The sequence below is a fragment of the Crinia signifera genome, chromosome 12 (genome assembly GCF_055691185.1).
Source record: "Crinia signifera chromosome 12, ASM5569118v1, whole genome shotgun sequence".
Lineage (NCBI taxonomy): Eukaryota > Metazoa > Chordata > Amphibia > Anura > Myobatrachidae > Crinia > Crinia signifera.
Window position 1 is genome coordinate 77,538,230 of NC_139228.1, and position 25,417 is coordinate 77,563,646.

The 25,417-nt window shown below is 45.7% G+C and overlaps 1 protein-coding gene across 1 annotated transcript; it reads left to right on the forward strand.

Moving 5' to 3' along the window:
• Nucleotides 1-1,277: 1,277 nt before the first annotated feature.
• LOC146049552 (embryonic protein UVS.2-like) lies at nucleotides 1,278-25,125 on the forward strand. Its single transcript, XM_083166079.1, has 14 exons — nucleotides 1,278-1,495; nucleotides 8,150-8,181; nucleotides 13,345-13,392; nucleotides 15,228-15,287; nucleotides 16,339-16,473; nucleotides 16,566-16,683; nucleotides 17,016-17,194; nucleotides 17,286-17,367; nucleotides 17,502-17,629; nucleotides 18,378-18,493; nucleotides 19,801-20,026; nucleotides 22,934-23,052; nucleotides 23,451-23,661; nucleotides 24,872-25,125. The coding sequence occupies exons 1-14, from the start codon at nucleotides 1,278-1,280 to the stop codon at nucleotides 24,874-24,876; spliced, it is 1,677 nt and encodes a 558-aa protein (XP_083022205.1). The 3' UTR covers nucleotides 24,877-25,125.
• Nucleotides 25,126-25,417: the final 292 nt, after the last annotated feature.

A 25,417-nucleotide genomic window follows, 5' to 3' on the forward strand; every position in this document is an offset into this window, starting at 1 on the left:
AGGGAGATATTATCAAATATAGTGCATATTGTCCATGTGAGATATGCACTTTTTTTTTTAAAGATTGGAGAGCTACAATGTCACAAGGCTGAATAATAAAGTTGAACAACGTTTTAGTATACTTTAAATACACCCGCTTATGTAGCTGAGTAATACCAGGTGATCAGCCTGAGGAGGCAGGTGTAGGATTGGTTAATAGGTCATTACTTTGTTAACCTGGGTCTATTAACTGGTAGCTTACTTGGCAGTGTAGGCAGTGTCATTAAATAGGTTTTTGGATTACTGAATAATCTAGACATTCAACAACACACAGTAGTAAAGAAAAATATCAGACGGAAGCATCTTGAAATTTGCAAGGTACATTGGTAATTGCAGACAAGCAGCACAGTTAATCAGTGTTATTTTAAAGAGTATAGAGCTCCACTGAGTAAATTGGCAATTAAGGAAAGTACTCGCAGCACAAAAAGGCACAGTTATCCTGTGCCACATCAAGTTAGCTGAAAAAATGCTATTTGTAATGGCTTAAAGCCGCTGTGCTATAATAGCTGAGGGAACGGGAAGCCGGAGAGGATCCCACCATGCAAGGCACCCGTCCTAGGGAGTACACACGTCGCCTGTGACAAGCAGGTCACGGCAGCTGTGCAGGCTCACCTTGTTACGATGCCCACCGGGGCGCAGGTGGCAACTGCTGACTACAGGAGACAGGAGATCAGGCGTGAGCCCGTAGCTGGGACCGCCGGTTAGGACGGCCACAGCGGATCCTACACTCACTCTGTTGAGTCCCCGAGGCAGATGGCAAACCCCTGCAGAGCTAGGCTTCGTCTGTGGCCGCCGCGTCCGAAGGAGCGAGTTAAGCCCGCTGCGACCCCGATGCAGCTAGGTCTTAGGTGTTGACAAGGGGAAAGCGATCGCCAAGGGGTAGCCCGAGAGGACAATCTGACTACTGGGCCTAGCTGGGAAATGACCCCTGACTGCCGGCACCAGGCCAAGACGGGATTGCGACCTAGTCGCAGGCACAACTGACAGCGAGGAGTCCCACACAACACACCCCTGGGACAGTGACTCCTCAAAGCAGGGATCAGAAGGAAGGGGACAATTCCTGTCTAACAGAATCTAATGAATACAGGCAGGGAAAGGATCCAGGAGGGATTCAAAGAAGTACCTGAACAGGATAAATATAACAACAGGCCCACGGAGGGGCGAAGCCACGGAGGGCTGCTGGGAAGAGAAAGAGAAGACCGGGGCTCCACTGGAGCACTTACGTGACCCACGGCAGGATGGAGACTGTGGGTCAGACGCAGGCTCAACCCAGGCACAGGACACCCACAGAAGGCTGGGAGACAGGAAGAAGCTGGAAGCAGATCTCCACAGAAAAGGACCGAGGGACAGGACACCCACGGAAGGCTGGGAGACAGGAAGAAGCTGGAAGCAGATCTCCACAGACAAGGACCGAGGACCAAGACCATGGGAACCGGATTTACAGGCTGGATGCTTGGTGAGCAAAGAGCTATAACCGGCGTCTGTGCCCAGCAGACGCCGGCTATTTATTTGAAAACCGCGCCGCCTGAGTGACGTCAGGTGCGCGCGTTCCCGGCCGCCGGGCGGAAGTTCGGGGACATTGCCTGCCAACGCCCCGACGCCCAGTCTCAGAGTGAGGCTTGGGACGCTGCCCGGCAACATCCCCAGCCGCGTCACCCTGCGTCACATCCGCCGCCCACCCGGGTGCAGTGAATACCGGGCGGCGGCGTGCAACACACCTAGTCTGCAGGGAGCCGGGATGGGACACACTCTGCACGGCGCCCGAGGACCTGGATGCCAGATGTTTGAACAGCCAGGGACATGAGTATGAGATCGTTGCCGCATCCAAGCCGTGGACGGGGGAATGTCAGAGGCGTCTTCTTGACACGTGTTTCGCGATTGGCTTGATCACAGTGATGCGTACTGGAGAGATTGAGGGGCCTGTCTTAAAAAGGCTGGGAATTCAATCTGCAGGCTTGTAACTGTTTGATGTAAGAGAATACCGATCCCAGCCCTGGATTGCCCTATGGAGGGGCGGGTTATTTAAAGTTTAATGTGAAGCATGTTTATAGAAGTTAGATTGGCGTGAACTAGTAGTCCTAATATAGGGATATATATATTTTATGAACAAATCACATAACACAGCAAATGGGACAAAATTATGGTTTAAAGAGGAAAGAAAGGTAACATGAATGGAGAAAAAGAGCCATCTGGTGGGAGGCTCTGGTACTGGATTCAGTTCGATAGAGTATGCTAAGTGACAATAATGCTAATGCATGTTATATAATGGAGCCATGCTGGGGCAAGGTTTGCGCCAGAGTTATAGTAACAGCCTATTCTTGATTTATGAGGCAGTTTACAATGGGATAAATTTTATGAAGTGAAATAATCTAAGATGGAACTGGCATGGAACAGGTTGTTATACTGGGTGTGGAAACGAATGTAGATCTCATTTGTTCATGGGATTTGATGGTGTAGAATAACAATGTCCTGCATATCTATTGTGATTTGATAATTAAGAGTATATAAGGCAAAGGCAGTAGGTGAGTTTAACTACACGGAGATAAGTGCTAGGAAAATAAAAATTAAAAATAAAAATAAAATGAAAGAAAATGAAAGAAATAATGGTACTTGTTTCCTATCTGGGCGCCCAGGTTTTCTACGTACGGCACCGTAATGAAATCGGATCGCATCGCATCGTACACATACACGATATTGAACGATGCGATGCGATGCGATGCGATCCGATTTGATTTCCCATAGGAAACAATGTGAAATGGCTCAATTTAGCCAAATTATCATAGGAACAATAGTAAATGGGCCAAAAACACCCCTGAACATTGAAATGTCCCCCCAAAAGTAGTTGACGCCACCCCGCCATCAACGTGAACCCGAAGCGTGGCGAGCGCAGCGAGCCCGCGAGGGGCGGCGGTACGCGTCCTCCGACCTTTTCATGCCCTACTATCCACTAGGGCGTGGAGTGAGAATAGAATAGTGTGGCGAGCGCAGCGAGCCACCGAGCCCGAAGCGTGGCGAGCGCAGCGAGCCCCGCGAGGGGACGCGGATACCTTCACAGTTATACGCGTCCCCTCGCGGGCTTCCCAGGTGTCCATGGCGACGCGGACATCTGGGAAGCCCGCGAAGGGACGCGTTTACCTGTGAAGATATCCGCGTCCCCTCGCGGGGCTCGCTGCGCTCGCCACGCTTCGGGCTCGGTGGCTCGCTGCGCTCGCCACACTATTCTATTCTCACTCCACGCCCTAGTGGATAGTAGGGCATGAAAAGGTCGGAGGACGCGTACCGCCGCCCCTCGCGGGCTCGCTGCGCTCGCCACGCTTCGGGTTCACGTTGATGGCGGGGTGGCGTCAACTACTTTTGGGGGGACATTCCACTGCTCTGTGGGTTTTTTTGGGGTTTCTGGCCCATTTACCATTCTTCCCTATGCTGATTTGGGTAAATTGATCCATTTAACATTGTTTTCTACGGGAAATCGAATCGGATCGCATCGCATCGCATCGCATCGTTCAATATCGTGTATGTAAACGATGCGATGCGATCAGATTTCTCTACGGAGAATAGCATGGTGCGCAATTAACTTAGCGGGCGCCCAGATAGGAAACAAGTACCGAAATAATGTAACTTTTCGCCTATTAGTATTAGGTAAGAGTCTCTCTTTTAGAGGACTTTGATGCTGTCAGGTTGTATTCACACCTGACTAGTGTCAAACAGATAAGGTGCGTACACACGGGGCAATATGATCGCTGGCAATACATTGCTAGCAATATATTGCTCAGCAATCATATTGCCCCGTGTCCCGTTTTCATCTGCGACCAGAGATGGTCGCAGATGAAAATTTAAACACTGCTGGGTGAAGAGGCAGGGGATGTCGCTGGTCGGAGGAGCATGCTCCTCCAACCAGCGACCATTCAGGGGCTGAAAACGGGAGAGCGCACCCGGCGATTTATCGCTGGTGCACACTCCAATCACTGGCAATATGATCGCTCAGCGACCATATTCCCAGCAATTTCAGCCCCTATCGCCCCCGTGTGTGCACAGCAATAGAGGAGTATACGGTGTAAGGTTTGTTTTTAGAGAAAGGCACTGGCATTTATTCCTTCATTGAGGCCATTGGGTGCCAGAGTTCCCAGGTGAAATATCCACAAGCTTTCTTTACGTAGCAGTGCTTGGTTTATATCACCTCACAATTATGTCATTCCGCCGCCCACATACAGTAATACACCATCCATGATCCACCCACTCCCATCGCACATAATTATACACCATTAACCCCACTCCCAGCACACAATATACACCCCCTTGCCAGCACACATAATTATACACCATCCCCTCAGGGCCGGCTCTACCATTAGGCAGCTTTAGGCAGCTGCCTAGGGCGCCAAGATCTGTGGGGGCGCCATCAAGTCTACCTATCAAAAAAATCAAGGACGTCCATGAGGATCTTTGTTGTACCTAATGCAGGTGGCTGCTGTGGAACTTCTAAGACCTCACCCCCATACTTTCCCTTGAGGCTTACTTCCCTACATATCTGCCAGCATCTTATTGTATTGTGGATGGCAAAGGGAAGCCTCCATGGAAAACATGGGACTTTCCCACCTTCCCGGTGGGCTGGGAGGACCTGCCATTCCGGAAAGTGGGTATTGGTAGCAGTTGGGGGGGGGGGGAGTTGGTTGAAGTTTTGCCTAGGGTGCTGAGAAGCCTTACACCAGCCCTGCATCCCCTCCCAAAGCACACAGTTATACCCAGTGGCGGCTCCTGCCTTTAGACTTAAGGGCTGCAGGTGAGGCAGGTGTAAAACCCCACCCAAATCTAATCATCTCTGCACAAGTAGCACCTGCCTCACCTGCAGTGCACATGGTTTTGTCCATCTAAGAAATATTTTGTCAGAAAATGTGAACTAGAATAAGGGCCTCAGTTCCTGCTGGAGCCTGCTGAAAAATAGCCCTGTTTAAGGGGGGCTGCAATCTCCTGGGTACTGCTCATTGGAAACAGTCATTAATTATTTGCAAGTTATTAGTTTGATTTGCGCTGTACAAGTGTTTGTATGCAATTACTGTAAATACATGTTGTACTCATATGCACATAAACACAGGTACAGAGCAAAATACACACTTTTAATAACTTTAATATTAATTAAAGTACACAAAATGATAATTTTATGCTGCTTTCACACCACAAAACCTGCTTAGACCAGGTATTTAAAACGTTGTTTTTTTTAAACGGGTCAGAGCAAGTTTAACCCCTTTCGCATCGCATGTAAATACCTGGTCTAAAGCAGGTTTGCGGTGTGAAAGCAGCTGACACAACCCGGAGATGAGCTGGGCAGTGACCTCTTGGAGGTATAGAGGGGATCAGGCACCAGAGCCCGCACCTAGACTGCCAGCAGGAGCCAGGGCTGCCACTACATATTGTGGGGCCCAGGACAGCCCAGAAAGATCGCCACCCCCCCCCCCCCCACTCCCAAACAAAAAAAAAAAAACACATTGGTGAGCATTGGGCATCCCCCCCCCCCCCGCATTGGGTGGGGAGCCTGGCAGCAGGGGTGTGCTGCTTACCATAGTGATCACCTGTGCATCAGCATGTGCCAGTGCCCGCATCCCTGTGCTCTGTCCTAGATCGGCAGCGCACTGACCACTGTTCTCCGTCACTAGGAGCACGGACACCCCGACACTCAGCCTCCACCCGGGGGGTCCGCAGCCCACAACAGCCCCAGCGAGTCTCCCAGCCCGGGCTTGGAGAGAGGATCAGGGCGGCAGAGGCGCCGATGTGAATCAGGCTGCAGCCCGGAGATAGCAGCAGCAGGACCGAGCCCTCCTGGCCGCTGCATGCTGCCGCTGTTAGCTCACTGCTGCCCCGGGGAGGAGACGGCATTATGTCTGTAGACCGCAATCGCGAGTCCGGCTGGATGAGGCAGCCCGAGTCCGAGGAGAATGGCTCCGTGCTGCCGGCCTCCAGCTCAGCCATCCCCGCACGGAAGGGGCTCTCCGCAGCGCAGATGTCTCCAGCCCAGGCTGCTGGACTATGAAGGCTCTGTGCTGCCCTTCCTGGGCAGGCTGGGCTCCTACCAGAGGCGGCTGGTGCTGCTCACCTGGAAACCAGAGAGTTGCCCGGGCCCCCAGAGCCGGCGGGGCCCGGGACTCAAGTACCCCCAGACCCCCCTGTTGGCGGCCCTGGCAGGAGCTCCCGCACTGCAGGCAGTGAGGAAAGCTGCAGGACGCTGGAAGGGTAAGGGTAGGGGGTCTGACACTGAGCATTAGCTGGTCCCCTCTGAGCCAGCCTGGGTACCATTTTAGCCAGCAAAAAAAGCTGGCTGAAATGCTGGCTTCAGCCAGCACTTATCTCATCCGCTGGGCTCCTCAGGTGACTTCACTCAGTCCAGTCTCCAGTGTGCACGTGAGTCAAGAGAGGGGAGGAGAGAGCCGGGTGGTGGCCTTGCGTATATGTCAGCAGCATGATCTGTGTGACAGGCAGCGAAGCAGCGCAGACTGGCAGCTAGTAGTGCACAGCAGCCTTTGAGAGAGCGCCTATCCATGCCAGCGCCTCCCTGCACCCGTACTGCATACCTTGCTGTGCTGGTAGCACCGACCCTGGCCACTGTAGGGCCGCATATTACTGGAAATCCCCATCGCCACTGCAAGTAGGGTGAGCGGCAGGTTCTGGCGGAATTAGGGCCTGCCCACCGGAATCTGACCCGGTGTCCCTGCATGCCAATCCGCCGCTGTGTCCTGCACAACCTGGAGATATGTATATATTACAGCCAAGTATCCTGTACGTGACTGAGGGCCTAATTCTTATACTGTACATACACAACGCTGATGTTATCGGCGGCCTGGAATCATACCTCCCCCGCAATTGTGGTGACAGTCCTCGTTTTGAGAAACGGATGCCATCACTGCCCAGTCCCCCGTGGCAGACTGTCAATCACTGACATTGCAGTTGTACTATGTCTGTTCATCAGACCTGTTTGGTCACATGCAGTATTGGTCCCACGCATGCACAGAGCACTCATCACCCCTACAATGCAGCACAGGACAGCACTTTGGCCCTTATTCTGGTTGGTGCGGTCAGAGCCGCACACGGGGCTCCGACCGCACAAACCAAGGGCCGCCCACCAGACGGATCGCCACGGCCGTCCGTACACGGACGGCTGGCGATCCGCATTAAAATGGTGGAGGCTACGCCTCCACCATGGTGGGAGCTGCCCCCTGCATTCGATGGTCGTCGACCATCGAAGGCAGGTCCGCACGCCGCGGCAGCTCCCGCAAGCTAAGACCACACGGACAATCGTCCGTGTGGTAGCTTGTATGGGGGCTGAAAGCTGACATCCGGCGACGTCAGCTTTCCGCCCCCATGAGTGGCGTCATGCCCTCATTACCATGCATACGCCCCGCGTTTGCATGGGAACGCCCATGAAACGCGGGGCGTACACATAGGGAAATGAGGGCATGATGCCTCTCACGCCCCTATCCGCCCCCTTTGCGGCGGACGAAATCCGTCTGCGGCGAAGGGGGCTGCACATGCGCAGATTCACCTCTGCGCATGTGCAGTGTTAAAACATCGGCGGTACGGCCGCACGCGGGCCGTACCGCACGAACTTGAATAAGGGCCTTTATCTGAATCAGGCCCAATATTGTATAAGGATTATCAGTTGGACAATCTAATAGTGACTCTGTGACACTAATTATCTGTAGGTCCTCATTACTATAATCCCTATGTATATTATATTAATATGTATTATACTATAATCCCTTTATACACATACAGCTAATTACACATATATAACAGCCATGCACTGACCCCAGGCATCGCTTCTGGTCATTCCTGACATCCATCATTCTGCCTTGTGATTGGTTACATGTTCTCCTGGACCAGTATATAAGCTGCACCAGAGACTGAGGTTACCATACAGCTAGGGGGATTCTACAATACACAGACAGACAGGACAACATAGAGAGCAATAGATGAACAAGATGGATGCAATGTTCTCCTTGTGTCTTCTTCTCTGTGTTATGGACTCAGTGACCAGTCTACCTGTGGCTCCATCACTACAGGTGAGTTACTATGAATAGTACAATGTTCTCCTTGTGTCTTCTTCTCTGTGTTATGGACTCAGTGACCAGTCTACCTGTGGCTCCATCACTACAGGTGAGTTACTATGAATAGTACAATGTCTCCTTGCTGTATCTTATTGTTTAGGGATTTAATATTCAGATCACAGTGACACGTCTCACTGCAGTTCCATATATAACTACTGGTTGGGGAGGTCAGTGACTGACTACATAGGGGTAGTGGGATTATATGTGGCACTCTATAGAGGAGTGAGTACAAGTACCGGTCAGTCACCATGCTCAGTGACCAGTGACTGCAGAGGAAGCTCACAGTGACACATCTCACTGCACTTCTATATATAACTACTGGTTGCAGAGCCAGATTAAGGTCTAAATGGGCCTGGAGCTGAAAATTATCAATGGCCTTTTATGCACAATAAAAGGGGTTTTGGCCAGCACCTAATAATGTGGGGGGCGTGACCAGTGTTCTGTTTGGGTGGTCTGCTCATGGGTGTGTCTGTATTTGTGTAAGTACTTTCAACTAAATATATATGCCTGGAAAAGGCAGGGGGCTGGCATACGAAAAATGCAGGGAGATATATTGGCGGGCGCCCTCCAAAGGTGCACATGCAGGATACCGATATTCTAAGATACTTGCGGAGTGAGGCAGCACTCCAGTCATAAAAAAAATACTGAAAGCCGAAACTTGGTAGACAACATTTCAGCACCTTTTATGTGGCTACCTAAATTTACCACACCATATACCACTTATACAAATCATGCAACAAAATAGTAACCCCCTTATACTGTACTTGCCTCTTACACATTGTGCCACATGGAATGAGCCAAAATTCACACTGACTGAGCCAAAATTCACACTATGGCACACAGATTGAGTCAAAATTCACGTTATGCCACACAGATTAAGGCAAAATACACATTTTGCCACATGGATTGAGCCAAAATACACATTATTATACCAAACAGATTGAGCAATAATGCACAATATGCTTTATAAATAGGGGCATTGCGCACTGAAGGCGCACATTAAAAATTTACACCATAATGCCCATTAAGCCAAACACCATATTCTCCATTACGTATTATGCCAAACACCATAATGCCTATGAAAAATGATGCTACTTAAGTGTTGCTTACCAACATGTTCATTGTCAGGGGTTCCATGCTTATTGCCAGGGGTTCCATGCTCATTGCCATGTGGGATTACATGCTCATTGCCAAGGGGGAATACATGCTTGCGGTAACTGGGGGATAGCCGCCGCCGGGCAGAAATGACAGCCATTGACAGCTGGGCAGAGAGCAGGGGCTGCCTGGCTGTATTCAGAGCACTGAATGTCCCGGCTATTTGTAATAATACCCCTTTCACACCAGAAAATGCAGGGATTTACCTGGGAATATGGCCCCAAGATCATGCAGGGACATTCCCGGACTGGACCGTTTTACACCAGCCTAGTCCCTGCATTTTTTTGTGTGAGGGGGAGAGAAAACAACCCCCGTCCCCCTTTAAACAACCATCTTCGGAACCAAATGACTGATTTACATGTAGGCTTCAAATGATTTTGGTCCCGTGAAACTGGGCCATTTGGTTCCAGAGAAATCTGTCAAACAACATGAACAGCCATGAAATTACATTTCAGAAATGAAAAAAAATTGGTTTACCCGCAATATCTGTAGAACCAATGAACCCATATGGACCAGGTATCAGATTGAAGGCCCAGCGATTTGAGTTCGACTGAAATCAACCTCAAGCTTCTGTGATGCCGTAGGGGGAACTGGCAGCCGTTGGAACCGGGTGGAGGTCAGAATTAGCGGGTCCCATGTTATCCTATGGGGAAAACGTTCCAGGTTTGCCTGTCGGTATCTCTGGTTCCCGGGGGGCTACCGACACGGGGCTGGGCTCGTTGGAAAGCTCTGGCCCTCAGCTACAGAATGGGCCTATTTGGAGAATGGGCCTGGAGCTGTAGCTCCATCAGCCCCATTGTTAATCCGGCCCTGACTGGTTGGGGAGGTCAGTGACTGACTACATAGCGGTATTGGGATTATATGTGGCACTCTATAGAGGAGTGAGTACAAGTACCTGTCAGTCATCATACTCAGCGACCAGTGACTGCAGGAGGAAGCTCACAGTGACACGTCTCGCTGCACTTCCATATATAACTACTGGTTGGGGAGGTCAGTGACTGACTACATAGCGGTATTGGGTGAGAACGAGTCCAGTAGCAATGAGCTGGAACTTCATCTCTTCAGCCTCAGGAAATGTACCATGTGATGTCCTCACAAAATGTACCATCTCCAGGTGAGACCAGTGGGTATCACAAATGGCAATGTCACATAAACCACAATGTATTTGTCTTCCAGCTTTCCCAGCATGAAATGAATGGTTTGGGTAAGCTGCATTTCATAACTAGCATTTTATTTTGTCTGTAATGTTGCCGCTGTCACTTTCTGCTACATTACTGATTATTGTGTCTGACATTTGTATTTTCATGTAATTATACACTTCTCATACTCTCCTTTGCTGTATTATTACTACTTCTCTCAGTGTCTGGCAGGTTATACCACTACAGACAATACCACGATCCACTAAATGGTCAATTTAAAAGGAAATTTTCAATGCAAAATAAAAGTTTGGGAGTCAATATCACAATTTATTAAAATGTACAAAATAATATTGGAGACACTCAGGCGGTATTTAATTCTGATTTCTGAATGTTCTGACAGGTGGAATCCTGGCCCATTTTCACCCGGCTGGACAGTTTATCGACAGGTGGAATTCAATGTTCCGCCTGTCGAGTGGCAAAAAGGAAAACAGCCGTGGATTGTTGAGATCCGAGCGTGAATTTGACAACCCACGACAGTTTCTGATAAAATAGATCTGACTGGATTAAATGTTGGATCTGTTTTGTCGGGATCCGCCTACAATGCTGTCTGAAATGGCAGCATTAAATAGACGGCGGCTCTTTTTGTCTGGACTGTTGGAAATAGGGGTAAATTTACTAAAGCTTCTGAAACATGAAGAGGTGACATTGCTCATAGCAACCAATCAGATTCTATCATGTCTGGGATGCCAGAGAAATAATAGACAAAGCTGTGCAGGCGTAGCGGGTTTATATGTGGGTCCGGGGAATTCGCCAGCTGAAGCTGGGGTTTTACATTTATTATTTTACTAAATTTGGACAGATCCCATTTCCAATTTTAAGTATGGGAAATGTGATCTGGGTACTTTACAAATGTGAATTAAAGTGTTTTATTTATTTAATTTTTTTTATACTAAAGAAATGTGAACAAGCTGTGAAAACCCCTTTTCAGATTATTTTAGTAATATTTTTTTTTAGAAATTGGCCTTCATGTAAGTAGGAAAACAGAAGCAGGTACACAGAGAGATAACGGGAGTCACTGAGATGCCGAGAATCAGAGTAAATAGACCCAAAATGACAATTTACCAATTGAAGTCAAATTCATTAAATGTATCACTAGGGAGAATTCTTATCAGATCTCAGTTCTTATAGCACAGTACAGTAGTTCAATAACCTACTGTATCTCTCTCTCTCTCTCTGTCTCTCTCCTCACTTTTTGTTTTTAATCCCCTACTATGTAATGTTTCCTTTACCAATATCTCTCTCTGTATATTTAACAGATCCAAATACACTGACAATGATCAATGTGATTGCAAAATCCCATTCAGGTATGAATTTTAAAAATAGGCAAAATATATATTCCCATGGTTATATACACAGTACATGGTACCGTATACACTCGAGTATAAGTCGACCCGAATATAAGCCGAGGCACGTAATTTTACAACAAAAAAACTGGGAAAACTTATTGACTCAAGTGGGACCCTCACTCGAGTATAAGCCGAAGGGGGCTTTTTCAGCATAAAAAATGTTCTGAAAAAGTAGGCTTATACTCGAGTATATATGGTATATACTGTACAGTAGATATGTTTGTTTCTATTTAATGAATAATGTGCACAATCATATTGTTTCTGTGTTTATGTGTTGGACAATTCAGTGATGGTTTATCAGATTTATCAATAGAAACTACAATCCTAGATTATACCCACTGCCACTATCACCAGCAGTATTTAATTACACCCTTATGGTGCGTACACATGGAGCAATATGATCGCTGGCAATATACTGTATTGCTAGTAATATATTGCTCAGCAATCATACTGCTCAATGGTCCGTTTTCATCTGCAACCAGAGATGGTCACTGATGAAAATGACACTGCCTGGAGAAGAGGCGGGGAAGTCGCTGGTTGGAGGAGCACGCTCCCCCGACCAGCAACTATAAGGGGCTGAAAACGGGAGCGCGCGCTCAGCGACCATATTGCCAGCAATATATGCTGAAATCGCACTGTACAGTAGATATGTTTGTTTCTCTTTAATGAATAGTGTGCACAATCATATTGTTTCTGTGTTAATGTGTTGGACAATTCAGTGATGGTTTATCAGATTTATCAATAGACAATGTAGGTGCGCTGTGAAACCAATGCTAACTCGTTAGTGCGCTGTGATTGATGATAGTTTGGGAACTACAATCCTAGATTATACCCACTGCCACTATCACCAGCAGTGTTTAATTACACCCTTATGGTGCGTACACATGGAGCAATATGATCGCTGGCAATATACTGTATTGCTAGTAATACATTGCTCAGCAATCATATTGCTCAGTGGTCCGTTTTCATCTGCGACCAGAGATGGTCACTGATGAAAATGGCACTGCGGGGAGAAGAGGCGGGGAAGTCGCTGGTTGGAGGAGCACGTTTCTCCGACCAGCGACCATTAAGGGCTGAAAACGGGAGCGCGCACTCAGCGACCATATTGCCAGCGATATATGCTGAAATCGCACCGTGTGTACGCAGCTTCTCAGTCATCACTGAGACATTTTATGTAGGTTTGGTTAATTAAAACATTAGGTAAATTAGCATCTGAATTACCCAAACTTGCTGTTGGTCCATATTATAATCTGACCCCACTCAGGAGACTACAGTATGAGGTAAATGTAGTGTCCATTGTTATGGTCATTTACTAGGGTTGTTTTGTGTGCATTTTACACACATATGATGGAATATATCAGTGACCCGGTACAGATATCAGGGGACTCACTACCACAAAGCAACACCTGACCCCAGTTACACACTATACAGCTAGTGTACGGCCAAGGCAATCTCTTACCTTATGTAGCTGTTTTTATGTATCACAAATATTTTTGACTTTGTGTATTACAGATCCAAAAGCCCTGAAAATGGCAAATGAGACATCACATTCCCCCCCAGGTATGTATTTTGAGAATTAATCATTATCTTATTTTATATACACAATAGACATGTACAGTACAATGCAATCATAGGCGTGCGTAGCACATTTTATTAGGGGGTGCATTGTCGGAAGGGTGCAATTAGCACTGACTGGAAATTAAATAATATAGGGATTTTATTACAGTGTACAGTCATCGCCAGCAATCAGGCAGATGATTGTGACAGTAATGTCTCTTTAACATTGCCGGGACTGACTGAGGTCTGGCACTTTCACATTAAACTCAGGTCACCCATTATACAGACTGACATTTTTATAACCCGGGTCAGATTAGCCTTTGGCAGCAGTGAGATCGGTAGCAACCATTGCTGATCCTGTAAATGTAGTTTGGACCACGTGACGGATCAGCCCCACCTTGATCTATTACTTTAGTCACCCAGTCAAAAAAGTCAATAAGATTTGTTTGACATGATCTTCCCCAGTAAACCCATGCAGTTTTGGATCCTGTAAATTGCTGGTTTTGAAATATTCTACAACTCTTTTTTTTTAGAGTGTTTCCATCAATTTCCCTACTAGTGATGTAAGGCTCACTGGTCGATAGTTGCTTACCTCTTCCTTTCTTCCACTTTTGTGCAGTGGGACTACATTCACTGTTTTCCAGTCCTCTGGGATTACTCCAGTAGCTAGTGACTGGTTGAATAATTCTGTTAATGGTTTTATCAGATCCCCTTTAAGCTCTATTAGTATCCTTGGATGTATCCCATCTGGCCCCATTGATTTATCCACTTTCAGTTTTTAGAGTTCTGTGAGGACTTTCTCCTCTGTAAATGTACTTGTCTCTCCCTCAGTTTTCTGGCTATACTTGCAACTTAACTGTGGCCCCTTCCCCTCTCTTTCAGCAGTGAATACTGAGCAGAAATAATTATTAATATTATCTGCTATTACATTGTCCCCTTGAAGAAGACTTCCACTCTCTGTCTTTAGTGTTATTATTCCACTTTTTGTTTTTCTCCTTTCACTTATACAGTATACTGTACCTAAAAAAAGTTTCCCCCCATTTACCCACTGACTGGGCCATTTTCTCTTCAGCCTGTGCTTTTGCACATCTGATTACCTTCTTAGCCTACTTCTGTCTAACAAGATAAACCTCTTTGCCCTCATTATTCTGCGTCTGTTAAATTTCATAAAGGCCAACTTTTTTGCTTTTACAATATTTGCTACTTCTTTTTCGCAAACCACAATGGCTTCCTTTTCCTTGTGTTGCCAGAAGGGTTTACATGCTCATTTCCAGGTGATTGCCTGCTCATTGCTAGGGGGGTTACATGCTCATGACCAGGGGTTGTAGGGCCACCAAACTCCCAAATTTCACACTTACGGCTAGTGCTGTGTGCTCTACACTCCCTTGGCAGATGCTAGAGGTGAAGGAGGGGTGCAGGGTCTCCATCTGAATATGAATGGAGACTCTGCATCACCTGCCAGCCTGCTCTCCTGGCGCAGCAGAGAATGTAGGAGAGGGGGCCAGCGGCACGTCATCTCATATCCTCAGTTCCCAGAGCTTGATCTCCCCCAGAGCCAAGCCTCCAGTAGTACCCAATTCCAATGAATGCCTTTAATCCATTTGCAACTGTATGTATTAGCTGTCGCCACTGCGTCATGAGAGCTCATTAATATTATATAACTGTTTATATCTTGTCTTACGTAAGGGTATGTGTGGCAAATAAAACACAAATGAAACAATATATTATTAATCTAGAATGATGCTGTGTTTTACACTTCACCATCTGCAACATATGTTTAGGTCACATTATATTCAGATACGTTATTTGTGGTTAATTTATTATAATTATATTTACAGAACATTCAGATGATGGAGAACAAGAAAATATCTTCAGCAAGATTATTGCAACCAACAAAGGTAAAACAATGCAGAGATATATAATGCCAAAATACTGCAGAAACATTACTGTAACTAAAAGATGTAAGGGTGAAATGTGGGCTTCTGTAGGGTAACCAAACACTGAAATGCAATAAACCCTAAAAATAACCCGGGTGTGTACCGCATTTATACATCGCATCCCCAATTAGAAGAATTACGCTTTATACATGAAATATGTTTATGATGACAATGGGCTGTTCTTAAGTAGTATCAATTGCTAAAGGGTTTAATCTCTTATGAACATGGATAACTAGTAGACAGTCAGCCAATCAGGAAGAGTCTCTTACACAGCTCAGCCAATTACACATGAGAGATTGTTACCAAATGACGGTTGGGACTCACTGCTGTGTAAATGCCCGAGGTTGGTACACTACTAGTGGTCACACATAGAAATTAACTATTAGACCAGGTATAAAAGTAAAGTTAACACTGCTCGCATGCCCTTGGAGTGCCTTGGAAAAAAATGGGCATTCACTTACTGGTATAGGGGTGAAGTCTCAAGATTAAGGGGGACAGTCTTGTGGGCCCAACCCCGGTTGTCATCGTCTGGGAATCCTATAGATGCGGGCTGCCCTCTGGGATCAGTCTGTGTACAGTAATGTTATAGTGCGGCTCCTGGCTGCTGTCACTAAGCATGAGATATTGTGTCACCCCTCAGCTTAGCTAGTGCGTCCCACGTGCAGCCCGCACCCCTCAGTGACAGCACTGGTCTCAAGATAATATCTCCCAATCTTTTTCATTGCTTTAGTATTTTGCTGCCATCTTTATTTGCACCCACAAGCAGCTGTTCCTGGTCCCCTGTCAGTAATCCTGCAGGGAGGTGCAGCTGTAACTACTCTGTGCCACTGGCGCTGGGCACCCCTCAATGACCAGGCCCAAAGCTATGACAGGCTATAAAGCTCATACAACATGCAGTCAGCTGGTTACTTTATCTCTCTTATAATATTACAAGATGAAATGAATCCCCTGAAATGAATGTCATATCGTACACCACATATGAATGCTTCCTGTCCATGTCTGGTTACTGTAGAGCACAACCTCACCGTACATGAAGGAGATATGCTTGTGAAAACTGGACGCAGCGCAATCAGCTGTACAAGTTGCCTGTGGAAAAAAGCTGCAGATGGGACTGTGCCTGTTCCGTACACCTTATCCACTGCTTATAGTGAGTATCCTCATCATAGCAGTGTCCTGAAGTAGTCATGGCCAACTTCTGTTCTATTATATTAATATATATCCAACCTCCTTTCCCTACAGATGCCGATCAAGTCAAGGTGTTTACAAATGCTATGGAGGAAATTGAGACACTGACGTGTGTGAGGTTTGTACCTCGGACAACAGAGAAGGATTACATCTTCATTAATACATCATATGGGTAGGTTCTTCCATTCTATGTTACAGAAATATGTCCACTTAGAGTCTAGGTGAGACAAATAAGCCTAATTAGGAAATTATTAAACTTTATGAAGTCTGTGGACATTCAGCCAATTGGCAGTGATAATGGTGGAAGTACAGATGTGTCCTCATACATCATTGCTGCTGTGGTGTCAAACAGCCAATCTAGGTCCCCCTGGTCCCGGGAGATTCTGCTGACTGTGCTGACTATACATCTTGTATATCTGTGTGTGACTGAGTCTCCGTATCTGTATACAGTGTCCGAGCCTGTAACCATAGAACACAATCTAATACCTTCCTCCCTGCTTCCAGCTGTACCTCATTTGTTGGACGACTAGGTGGACCTCAGATGGTTGGAATAGCTATTAATGGCTGTATGTCCAGAGGGGCCATACAACATGAGCTAGATCATGCCTTGGGATTTTACCATGAGCATATGCGGAGTGACCGTGATAACTATGTCACCATCAATTACCAGTACATCTCACCAGGTATTATACACAGAACAACTCCATAGCTGTTGTGCTTTGCGTTATTTCCATGCGAATGTGTTTTGTAGTAATGACAGATTCCTTGTTACAGGTGATCAGATAAACTTTCAGAAGGTAAACACTAATAACCTGGGTATGGAGTATGACTATGGCTCAGTGATGCATTATGCCAAGTAAGTTGTGCCCACAGTTATTACCTGATAGAGGATGATGCTTGTATGTAATTAGTGCACATTGGTCTTATAATGGTCCCTATTACTATATTGTGCTGATTACACCTATATCTTGTCTCTTATCTATCTGACAGCTATGCATTCTCTAACACTACAAATAAACTCACCATTGTACCCAAGCCTGACCCAACCGTGCCCCTTGGTCAAAAAAATGGACTGAGTATCTTGGACATTTCTAAAATTAACCGGCTTTACCAGTGCAGTAAGTAATTATATATATATATGTGTGACAGACCTATTTATGGAATAAACTTGGTCATTATTTTCACTGCGTGAGTCCCTGAGTGCCCGTGCTTTCTATCTGGTATATGTGTGTATATATAGTTTTTATTATTTATTTTGGAAAGGACATATTATCTCCTTAGAAAATCAACTGGCAGATTGGAGCATGGAGTGCCCAAAGTGACATGGGGGCACGTAATGAGGTGTAGTTACCAACCATCAGATAGGAATGCTTAACCACAAGACATGGCTGGCCAGTCATTAGATGGGGCATGTTCCAAACAACATAGGACTATAGTTAGTATTAGAAATATCACTGACGTAAGACCACCTTATTGTAGGTAGTATTCTAGTTCATCAGCTTCATCTTTGTAGTTTCTCTGGAGCAATGATCATCTGGGGGACTATCTTGCTTCATTATAAGAGGACCGAAGACTATGAGAATAAATAGTGCATATCACCACCGTGCGATGCTTACCTCTATACTGTATATATAATGGTGAACATACTGGTAGGTTCCCAACAATAGGGAATGTGTCTGCTATCAGATTAGTGATCATACTACACAATACTGTACAATTCCTGGCTTATATGTTTTATATTCTGGAAGGATGAGTAACAACGGCTGCCTCTATGTCAGATACCACACAATAATTCCTAGTAATATGTAACGTGTTATGCATTACCTCATGTACAGTCATTTATTGATGTCACGTTTTGCCCCTTAGGTGTTTGTGCTAATTTGCTGAATGATAATAATGGAACTCTGACTTCCGCCAACTATCCCTCCGCCTATCCCAACAGTGCCAGCTGTGTTTGGTTGATCAGAACCCCATCTGGACAGGTACAGTAATCAATGGGAGGATCGGGTGACAGACAGAAGGAAGGTGTAAGACACAGGAATAATTTGACGCTTTTCAGTTCAGTCACTTTTGGGAGACATATCCAATACTCCTTGATAATAAAAAAACTGCCTCTGCTGCTGCCTCTCTCCTCACATAGCACACAGCACTGAGCAACGTCTGCGGGGATGGAGAGAGAGAGGCTGCTGCTGCAACGGTTAGCTCTCTCATTCTCTCATCAGTGGTGGGGGAATCGGGACTCAGACTCCTCCAACAGACTTGGTAAATAGTACCTAATCCACCCCCTCTTGGCGCCACTGGGGAGAGCTGGATGGAGCAATACGGGGAAGTTGGGGGTGGTCAGTTAGGAAGGAAGCTGAGGTTGTGTCACAAATATGTGGGAGAGTTTACCACGTCCCCTAGTTCTTCACATCCTCTAGGACAGTGGATCTCAATCTGTGGGTCTTGGAACTAAAGTGGGTCAAGACCAACTCAGCATAGGGTCATGACTCGATTTTGCTGACTATGAGGCTGATGACAACGAATATGAAAAATCACCCTTCCAACTTATACATCCCTCTATCACCATCTACCTTTCACAATTCCCCACTCCCATTTTTGTCACCTTCTGCCTCTCCCTGTCATCCTCTGCATCGCCATGCAGCCACTGCTTTATCTTCTTTCACAGATAACCTTTGTACTTGCTTCCACCTACTGCCACAACCAGTCAATCTCACCTCCGACTGCTTCCTCATGCCACTCTCTTCCTCACATTCATCTGGTCTCCCTCTGACTCTCCTTAGCCACCCTTTGCCTCTCCCTAATCACCCTCTGCCACTCTGTCTATCTGCCATCTTTGTCCCCACTGCCTCCAGTTTTCCCCAACTGCCCCTCTGTCATCCATAAAGTCAGGAATACGCTTTTACCATCGCATAATTATTTACAAAAAATAACACATATAGGGCAGGGACTCCAATGGGATCTCCTCCCCGCTATCATGTGAGAAATGAAGGGATTGCATTAGCGGGCACATCACTTCTGTGTTATACCCTCACAATGCTGCCATGCTTGTGGGATCTGCTAACCAGACACGTCTGGCAACCATTCTGTGGTAACTTGCTGGGGACCTTTAATAACTTTTATTGTCTGACCGGGTCCAAGAGCAAAATAGTTTGAGATCCTCTGCTCTAGGTGTTCCCGTCCTCCAGTTTGGTATAAAAAAGTAAATACATGAAAATACAGAGTGAGTTTAATGTCAAAGTTAATTGACAACATACAAGCATTTGATCAATTACGGTTTCTTGTTTAGGCTGCCCTAAACTTCTTTGCTTTTGATGTTCAATCCACAACTGATTGCTCCTCTGACTACATCAAGATTTATGACGGTCCCAGCAAGAATCATCCTTTGTTGCTGGACAGAACCTGTGGGACTGGTCTGATCCCACTAATCATTGCTTCCACTAGTGAGATGCTGGTGGAGTTTGCCAGTGACAGCAGCGTTACAGGGGTCGGATTCAAAGCTTCTTACACCTCAGGTACTATACTAAGTTATCAAATGTGTAAGTGTTATATTATCCTACTCTATGACCCTATGTAACGTTATACAGATGTAGCCAAGCTTATTGCATTGAATGGTGATCCGTGGCACATATACAGATGTAGCCAAGCTTATTGCATTGAATGGTGATCCGTAGCACATATAGAGATGTATCCAAGCTCATTGCATTGAATGGGGATCCGTGGCACATATACAGATGTAGCCAAGCTTATTGCATTGAATGGTGATCCGTAGCACATATAGAGATGTATCCAAGCTCATTGCATTGAATGGGGATCCGTGGCACATATACAGATGTAGCCTAGCTGATTGCATTGAATGGTGATCCGTGGCACATATACAGATGTAGCCTAGCTAATTGCATTGAATGGTGATCCGTGGCACATATACAGATGTAGCATAGCTGATTGCATTGAATGGTGATCCGTGGCATATATACATATGTAGCCAAGCTTATTGCATTGAATGGTGATCCGTGGCACATATTCAGATGTGGCCAAGCTTATTGCATTGAATGGTGATCCGTGGCATATATACAGATGTGGCCAAGCTTATTGCATTGAATGGTGATCCGTGGCACATATACAGATGTAGCCAAGCTTATTGCATTGAATGGTGATCCGTGGCACATATACAGATGCAGCCAAGCTTATTGCATTGAATGGTGATCCGTGGCACATATACAGATGTAGCCAAGCTTATTGCATTGAATGGTGATCCGTGGCACATATACAGATGTAGCCAAGCTTATTGCATTGAATGGTGATCCGTGGCATATATACAGATGTAGCCAAGCTTATTGCATTGAATGGTGATCCGTGGCATATATTCAGATGTAGCCAAGCTTATTGCATTGAATGGTGATCCGTGGCACATATACAGATGTAGCCAAGCTTATTGCATTGAATGGTGATCCGTGGCATATATACAGATGTAGCCAAGCTTATTGCATTGAATGGTGATCCGTGGCACATATAGAGATGTATCCAAGCTCATTGCATTAAATGGGGATCCGTGGCACATATACAGATGTGGCCAAGCTTATTGCATTGAATGGTGATCCGTGGCACATATACAGATGTAGCCAAGCTTATTGCATTGAATGGTGATCCGTGGCACATATACAGATGTAGCCAAGCTTATTGCATTGAATGGTGATCCGTGGCACATATACAGATGTAGCCAAGCTTATTGCATTGAATGGTGATCCGTGGCACATATACAGATGTAGCCAAGCTTATTGCATTGAATGGTGATCCGTGGCAAATATACAGATGTAGTCAAGCTTATTGCATTGAATGGTGATCCGTGGCATATATTCAGATGTAGCCAAGCACATTGCATTGAATGGTGATCCGTGGCACATATACAGATGTGGCCAAGCTTATTGCATTGAATGGTGATCCGTGGCATATATACAGATGTGGCCAAGCTTATTGCATTGAATGGTGATCCGTGGCACATATACAGATGTAGCCAAGCTTATTGCATTGAATGGTGATTCGTGGCACATATACAGATGTAGCCAAGCTTATTGCATTGAATGGTGATCCGTGGCACATATACAGATGTAGCCAAGCTTATTGCATTGAATGGTGATCCGTGGCATATATACAGATGTAGCCAAGCTTATTGCATTGAATGGTGATCCGTGGCATATATACAGATGTAGCCAAGCTTATTGCATTGAATGGTGATCCGTGGCACATATACAGATGTAGCCAAGCTTATTGCATTGAATGGTGATCCGTGGCACATATACAGATGTAGCCAAGCTTATTGCATTGAATGGTGATCCGTGGCATATATACAGATGTAGCCAAGCTTATTGCATTGAATGGTGATCCGTGGCATATATACAGATGTGGCCAAGCTTATTGCATTGAATGGTGATCCGTGGCACATATACAGATGTAGCCAAGCTTATTGCATTGAATGGTGATCCGTGGCACATATACAGATGTAGCCAAGCTTATTGCATTGAATGGTGATCCGTGGCACATATACAGATGTAGCCAAGCTTATTGCATTGAATGGTGATCCGTGGCACATATACAGATGTAGCCAAGCTTATTGCATTGAATGGTGATCCGTGGCATATATACAGATGTAGCCAAGCTTATTGCATTGAATGGTGATCCGTGGCATATATTCAGATGTAGCCAAGGTCATTGTACTCTGATGCAGCGGCACCGGCACTCATAGTCCCTTTACATTTTTTTGTCTAATTAAATCTTAGTGGCCACGGGTGTGAATGGTGAGATTGGCTTGTCAGCGGCGTGTGCACAGTGCAGAAAACTAGTCACAACCGCGCATAGTTGCAGCCACAATGAGCGTGACTATATCTGGATTTTAATTAATTATTTAGAAGATTTACTAATTACTGACAATAAAACTAAAATGGAATACACTATGGGGATCATTGTAATTGAGTCCGTAAGCTGCGAAGCTCATGGCGTAATGAGTCCCTGTAATGCCACCCCATGATGTTACATCTGCCCCACCTGCAGTGCACATGGTTTTTCCCATTTTGAGAACAATTTGTACTGTGATCAGATCTGAATAAGGGCCACTATTTCCACAAAGCGAATCCTCTTGTACTGTTCTCCATCTATGTACAATCCAGGTTATATATATATAGGCTCTTCACCGCCTCACCTCAAATCTGGCCGTCAAATTTGACCTCTTCAAATACCTCCACTTCACCTGAGACATCTTCTACCAATCATCCCATAAGCTCCTGTCCTGCCAACGCCATCTGTCTTCCTCTCTCAGTCTATTCATTATTATCATTTATCTATCAGATCTTATTACATAGCCTGCTACGTTACTGGGTTTATATTAAATGCTATTTTCCTCTGTTTTATACCATATCTCCCTATAGTACAATGTGGAGGAAATTTCTTTGCCTCCGAGAAGAACTTTACATCTCCTGGATACCCCGTTGCGTACAGTCCAAACTTAGATTGTACCTTCAACATCACAGCCCCTGTGGGATATAAGGTAAGGAACTTTTGTGGCCTAAGATAATTTGTGCAGTGGTTTCAGTTATTGTATTGGAGCTTTAGTGTTATCAGGAATGTGTAACATATACCTACAGTTTACATTCTACAGTGCCTGCATGATCTGGGGGTGGTCACAGATATGACACATGATGAGGAGGAGGAGGGGGAGGAGGAGGATGCTAATATTGATAAGATCACAGCTTGTATAACTGAATCTTGGAATCTAACTTAGAGAATATACTTATAAACATGGCGCACCTGGGTAGGACATGTAAATACAGACCACTGTGTGTTATAAGAGACGTCAGCACAGTTTTGAGAACAACGTTTTATTCATCTTGTCTGCTTTCTATATGTCTATTTGTTCCTCATAAATGATATTTCTGAATTTTACAGATATCACTGACTGTAACAGATTTTCTACTGGAGAAATCCCAATTCTGCATCTCAGACTATATGCAGGTCCGGGATCGCAATACGGTGTATGGTCCATTCTGTGCTGATTACGATATTCCTCCCATAACCTCCTCTGGGAATACTCTGACATTGAAGTTCCACAGTAATCGCAGCACACAGGGAAAGGGTTTCCATGCTTCCTACACCTTCAGTAAGTAATATATCCCCATGTATTCACCACACAAACACTATTGGTCTTACTGGTGTCATTTATTAGCTAGAATTGGGGGTTTTCTCCTATACTAATACCAGGGTTGCCTACCTGACCCTCTCCTTCAGGGAGAACATGCTCTGCTCCTGGGCTTCCCTGGTAATGTATGGTTGCCAGCACCTATGGTGACACCTTTCTTATCAGTTACCTAGCTCCCCACAGGTGCTGGCAATCCTACATTATCCATACCTCCCAGCATGCCCCTCTCCAGGAGGACACAATGCTCTGTTCCTGGGCTTCCCTGGTAATGTATGATTGCCAGCACCTATGGTGACACCTTTCTTATCAGTTACCTGGCTCCCCACAGGTGCTGGTAATCATACATTATCCATACCTCCCAACATTCCCCTCTCAAGGCGTACACAATGCTCTGCTCCTGGGCTTCCCTGGTAATGTATGATTGTCAGCACCTATGGTGACACCTTTCTTATCAATGACCTAGCTCCCCACGGGTGACACATTGCCAGGGAAGCCCAGGAACAGAGCATTTTCATCCTCATAGAGAGGGTCAGGTAAGCATCCCTGACTAATACTGATTGGTAATGATACATCATGGTCCCACATGACACCTGGGGTGAAATTATTTGTCTTGGTGACTAAGAACATAAATGCTCAACACACAGACCAATGTCTCTGCATTGATAACATCATATAGGGGTGATTTATCAAAAGTTGGAAAGAGATAAGTCCACACTGATACGTGAAACGAATTACATAGTGATATTTTTTATTGTTACTAGCCGATGTATGCATAGGCGCCGAAACCGTGGGTGCTCCGGGGCCCGAGCACTGACGGAAAGTGAGGAGCACCCACGGGCCACGGCAGTGGAGTCCCAGCAGCGGATATGCTGTCAGCAGCAGGGTCCCTGCGGCGGATGGTAACTAGTAGCGGTCATAATACTGCTGCTAGTTCCCATCTTCCGCAGGGACCCTGCTGCTGACCTCATATATGGAAAAAACGCATTGCTATCGCATTGCTGGTGCATCGCTGTGTGCTGAGCCATCTAGCATCACTCAGATCGCTGGCACACGTCACTATGTGTGTAGGCCCCATAACCCAACACTTTATATAATCAAGGACCCTATTAAAGTATGTACATATGTGTAACAAATCATTTACTAACGTCTGTTTATTTCTGTTTCCTTACAGTATAAGTGAGGCATATCACACACCGCAGCAATATCACACTGTACAACGAACATCACAGGAACAGTATAATAACCATTGTATATGTGGTGCAGCAAATCTCCGTCATTCTCACAAATGTCATCGGAGAACCATAAATGAAAACCATTGTATGCAATATGAAGACAGTTATTTATTATATCCCTGTATATTTATGACTGTGATTACACTGTATTTCTGAGGACCAGTAAGAGTTAGGACAGTAGAATGTGCAATTAATAAAGCAGACAAATGGTACACCTGTGTGTGATATGATTTATGACATCATGCTCGATATTACGTGACTCTAAGGAAACCTAATGAAAGTTGGAGCATTGAAGGGGTCAATGATTATTAAAGAGAGCTTATTGCTTTACTCTATGATATTTGTACCAGGATATATGAGACCAGACCCAAGCCATGCCTGACTGTAGACCAGCACGCAGCCACAGTATGTCTCATAATACGTATTAAGTATGTGACACCCCATTAAGCCTACTTGTGCCCCTTCCGGGGTGGTGCTGAAGGATA

What these genes read in the sequence shown, in the direction of transcription:
- LOC146049552 (XM_083166079.1), top strand. Translation starts at nt 1,278, where the DNA reads ATGGAGACTGTGGGTCAGACGCAGGCTCAACCCAGGCACAGGACACCC. An exon ending in TAACCGGCTTTACCAGTGCA is followed by an intron (nt 17,630 to 18,377) that starts GTAAGTAATTAT and finishes TTTGCCCCTTAG; the next exon opens with GTGTTTGTGCTAATTTGCTG. An exon ending in CAGCCCCTGTGGGATATAAG is followed by an intron (nt 23,053 to 23,450) that starts GTAAGGAACTTT and finishes TGAATTTTACAG; the next exon opens with ATATCACTGACTGTAACAGA.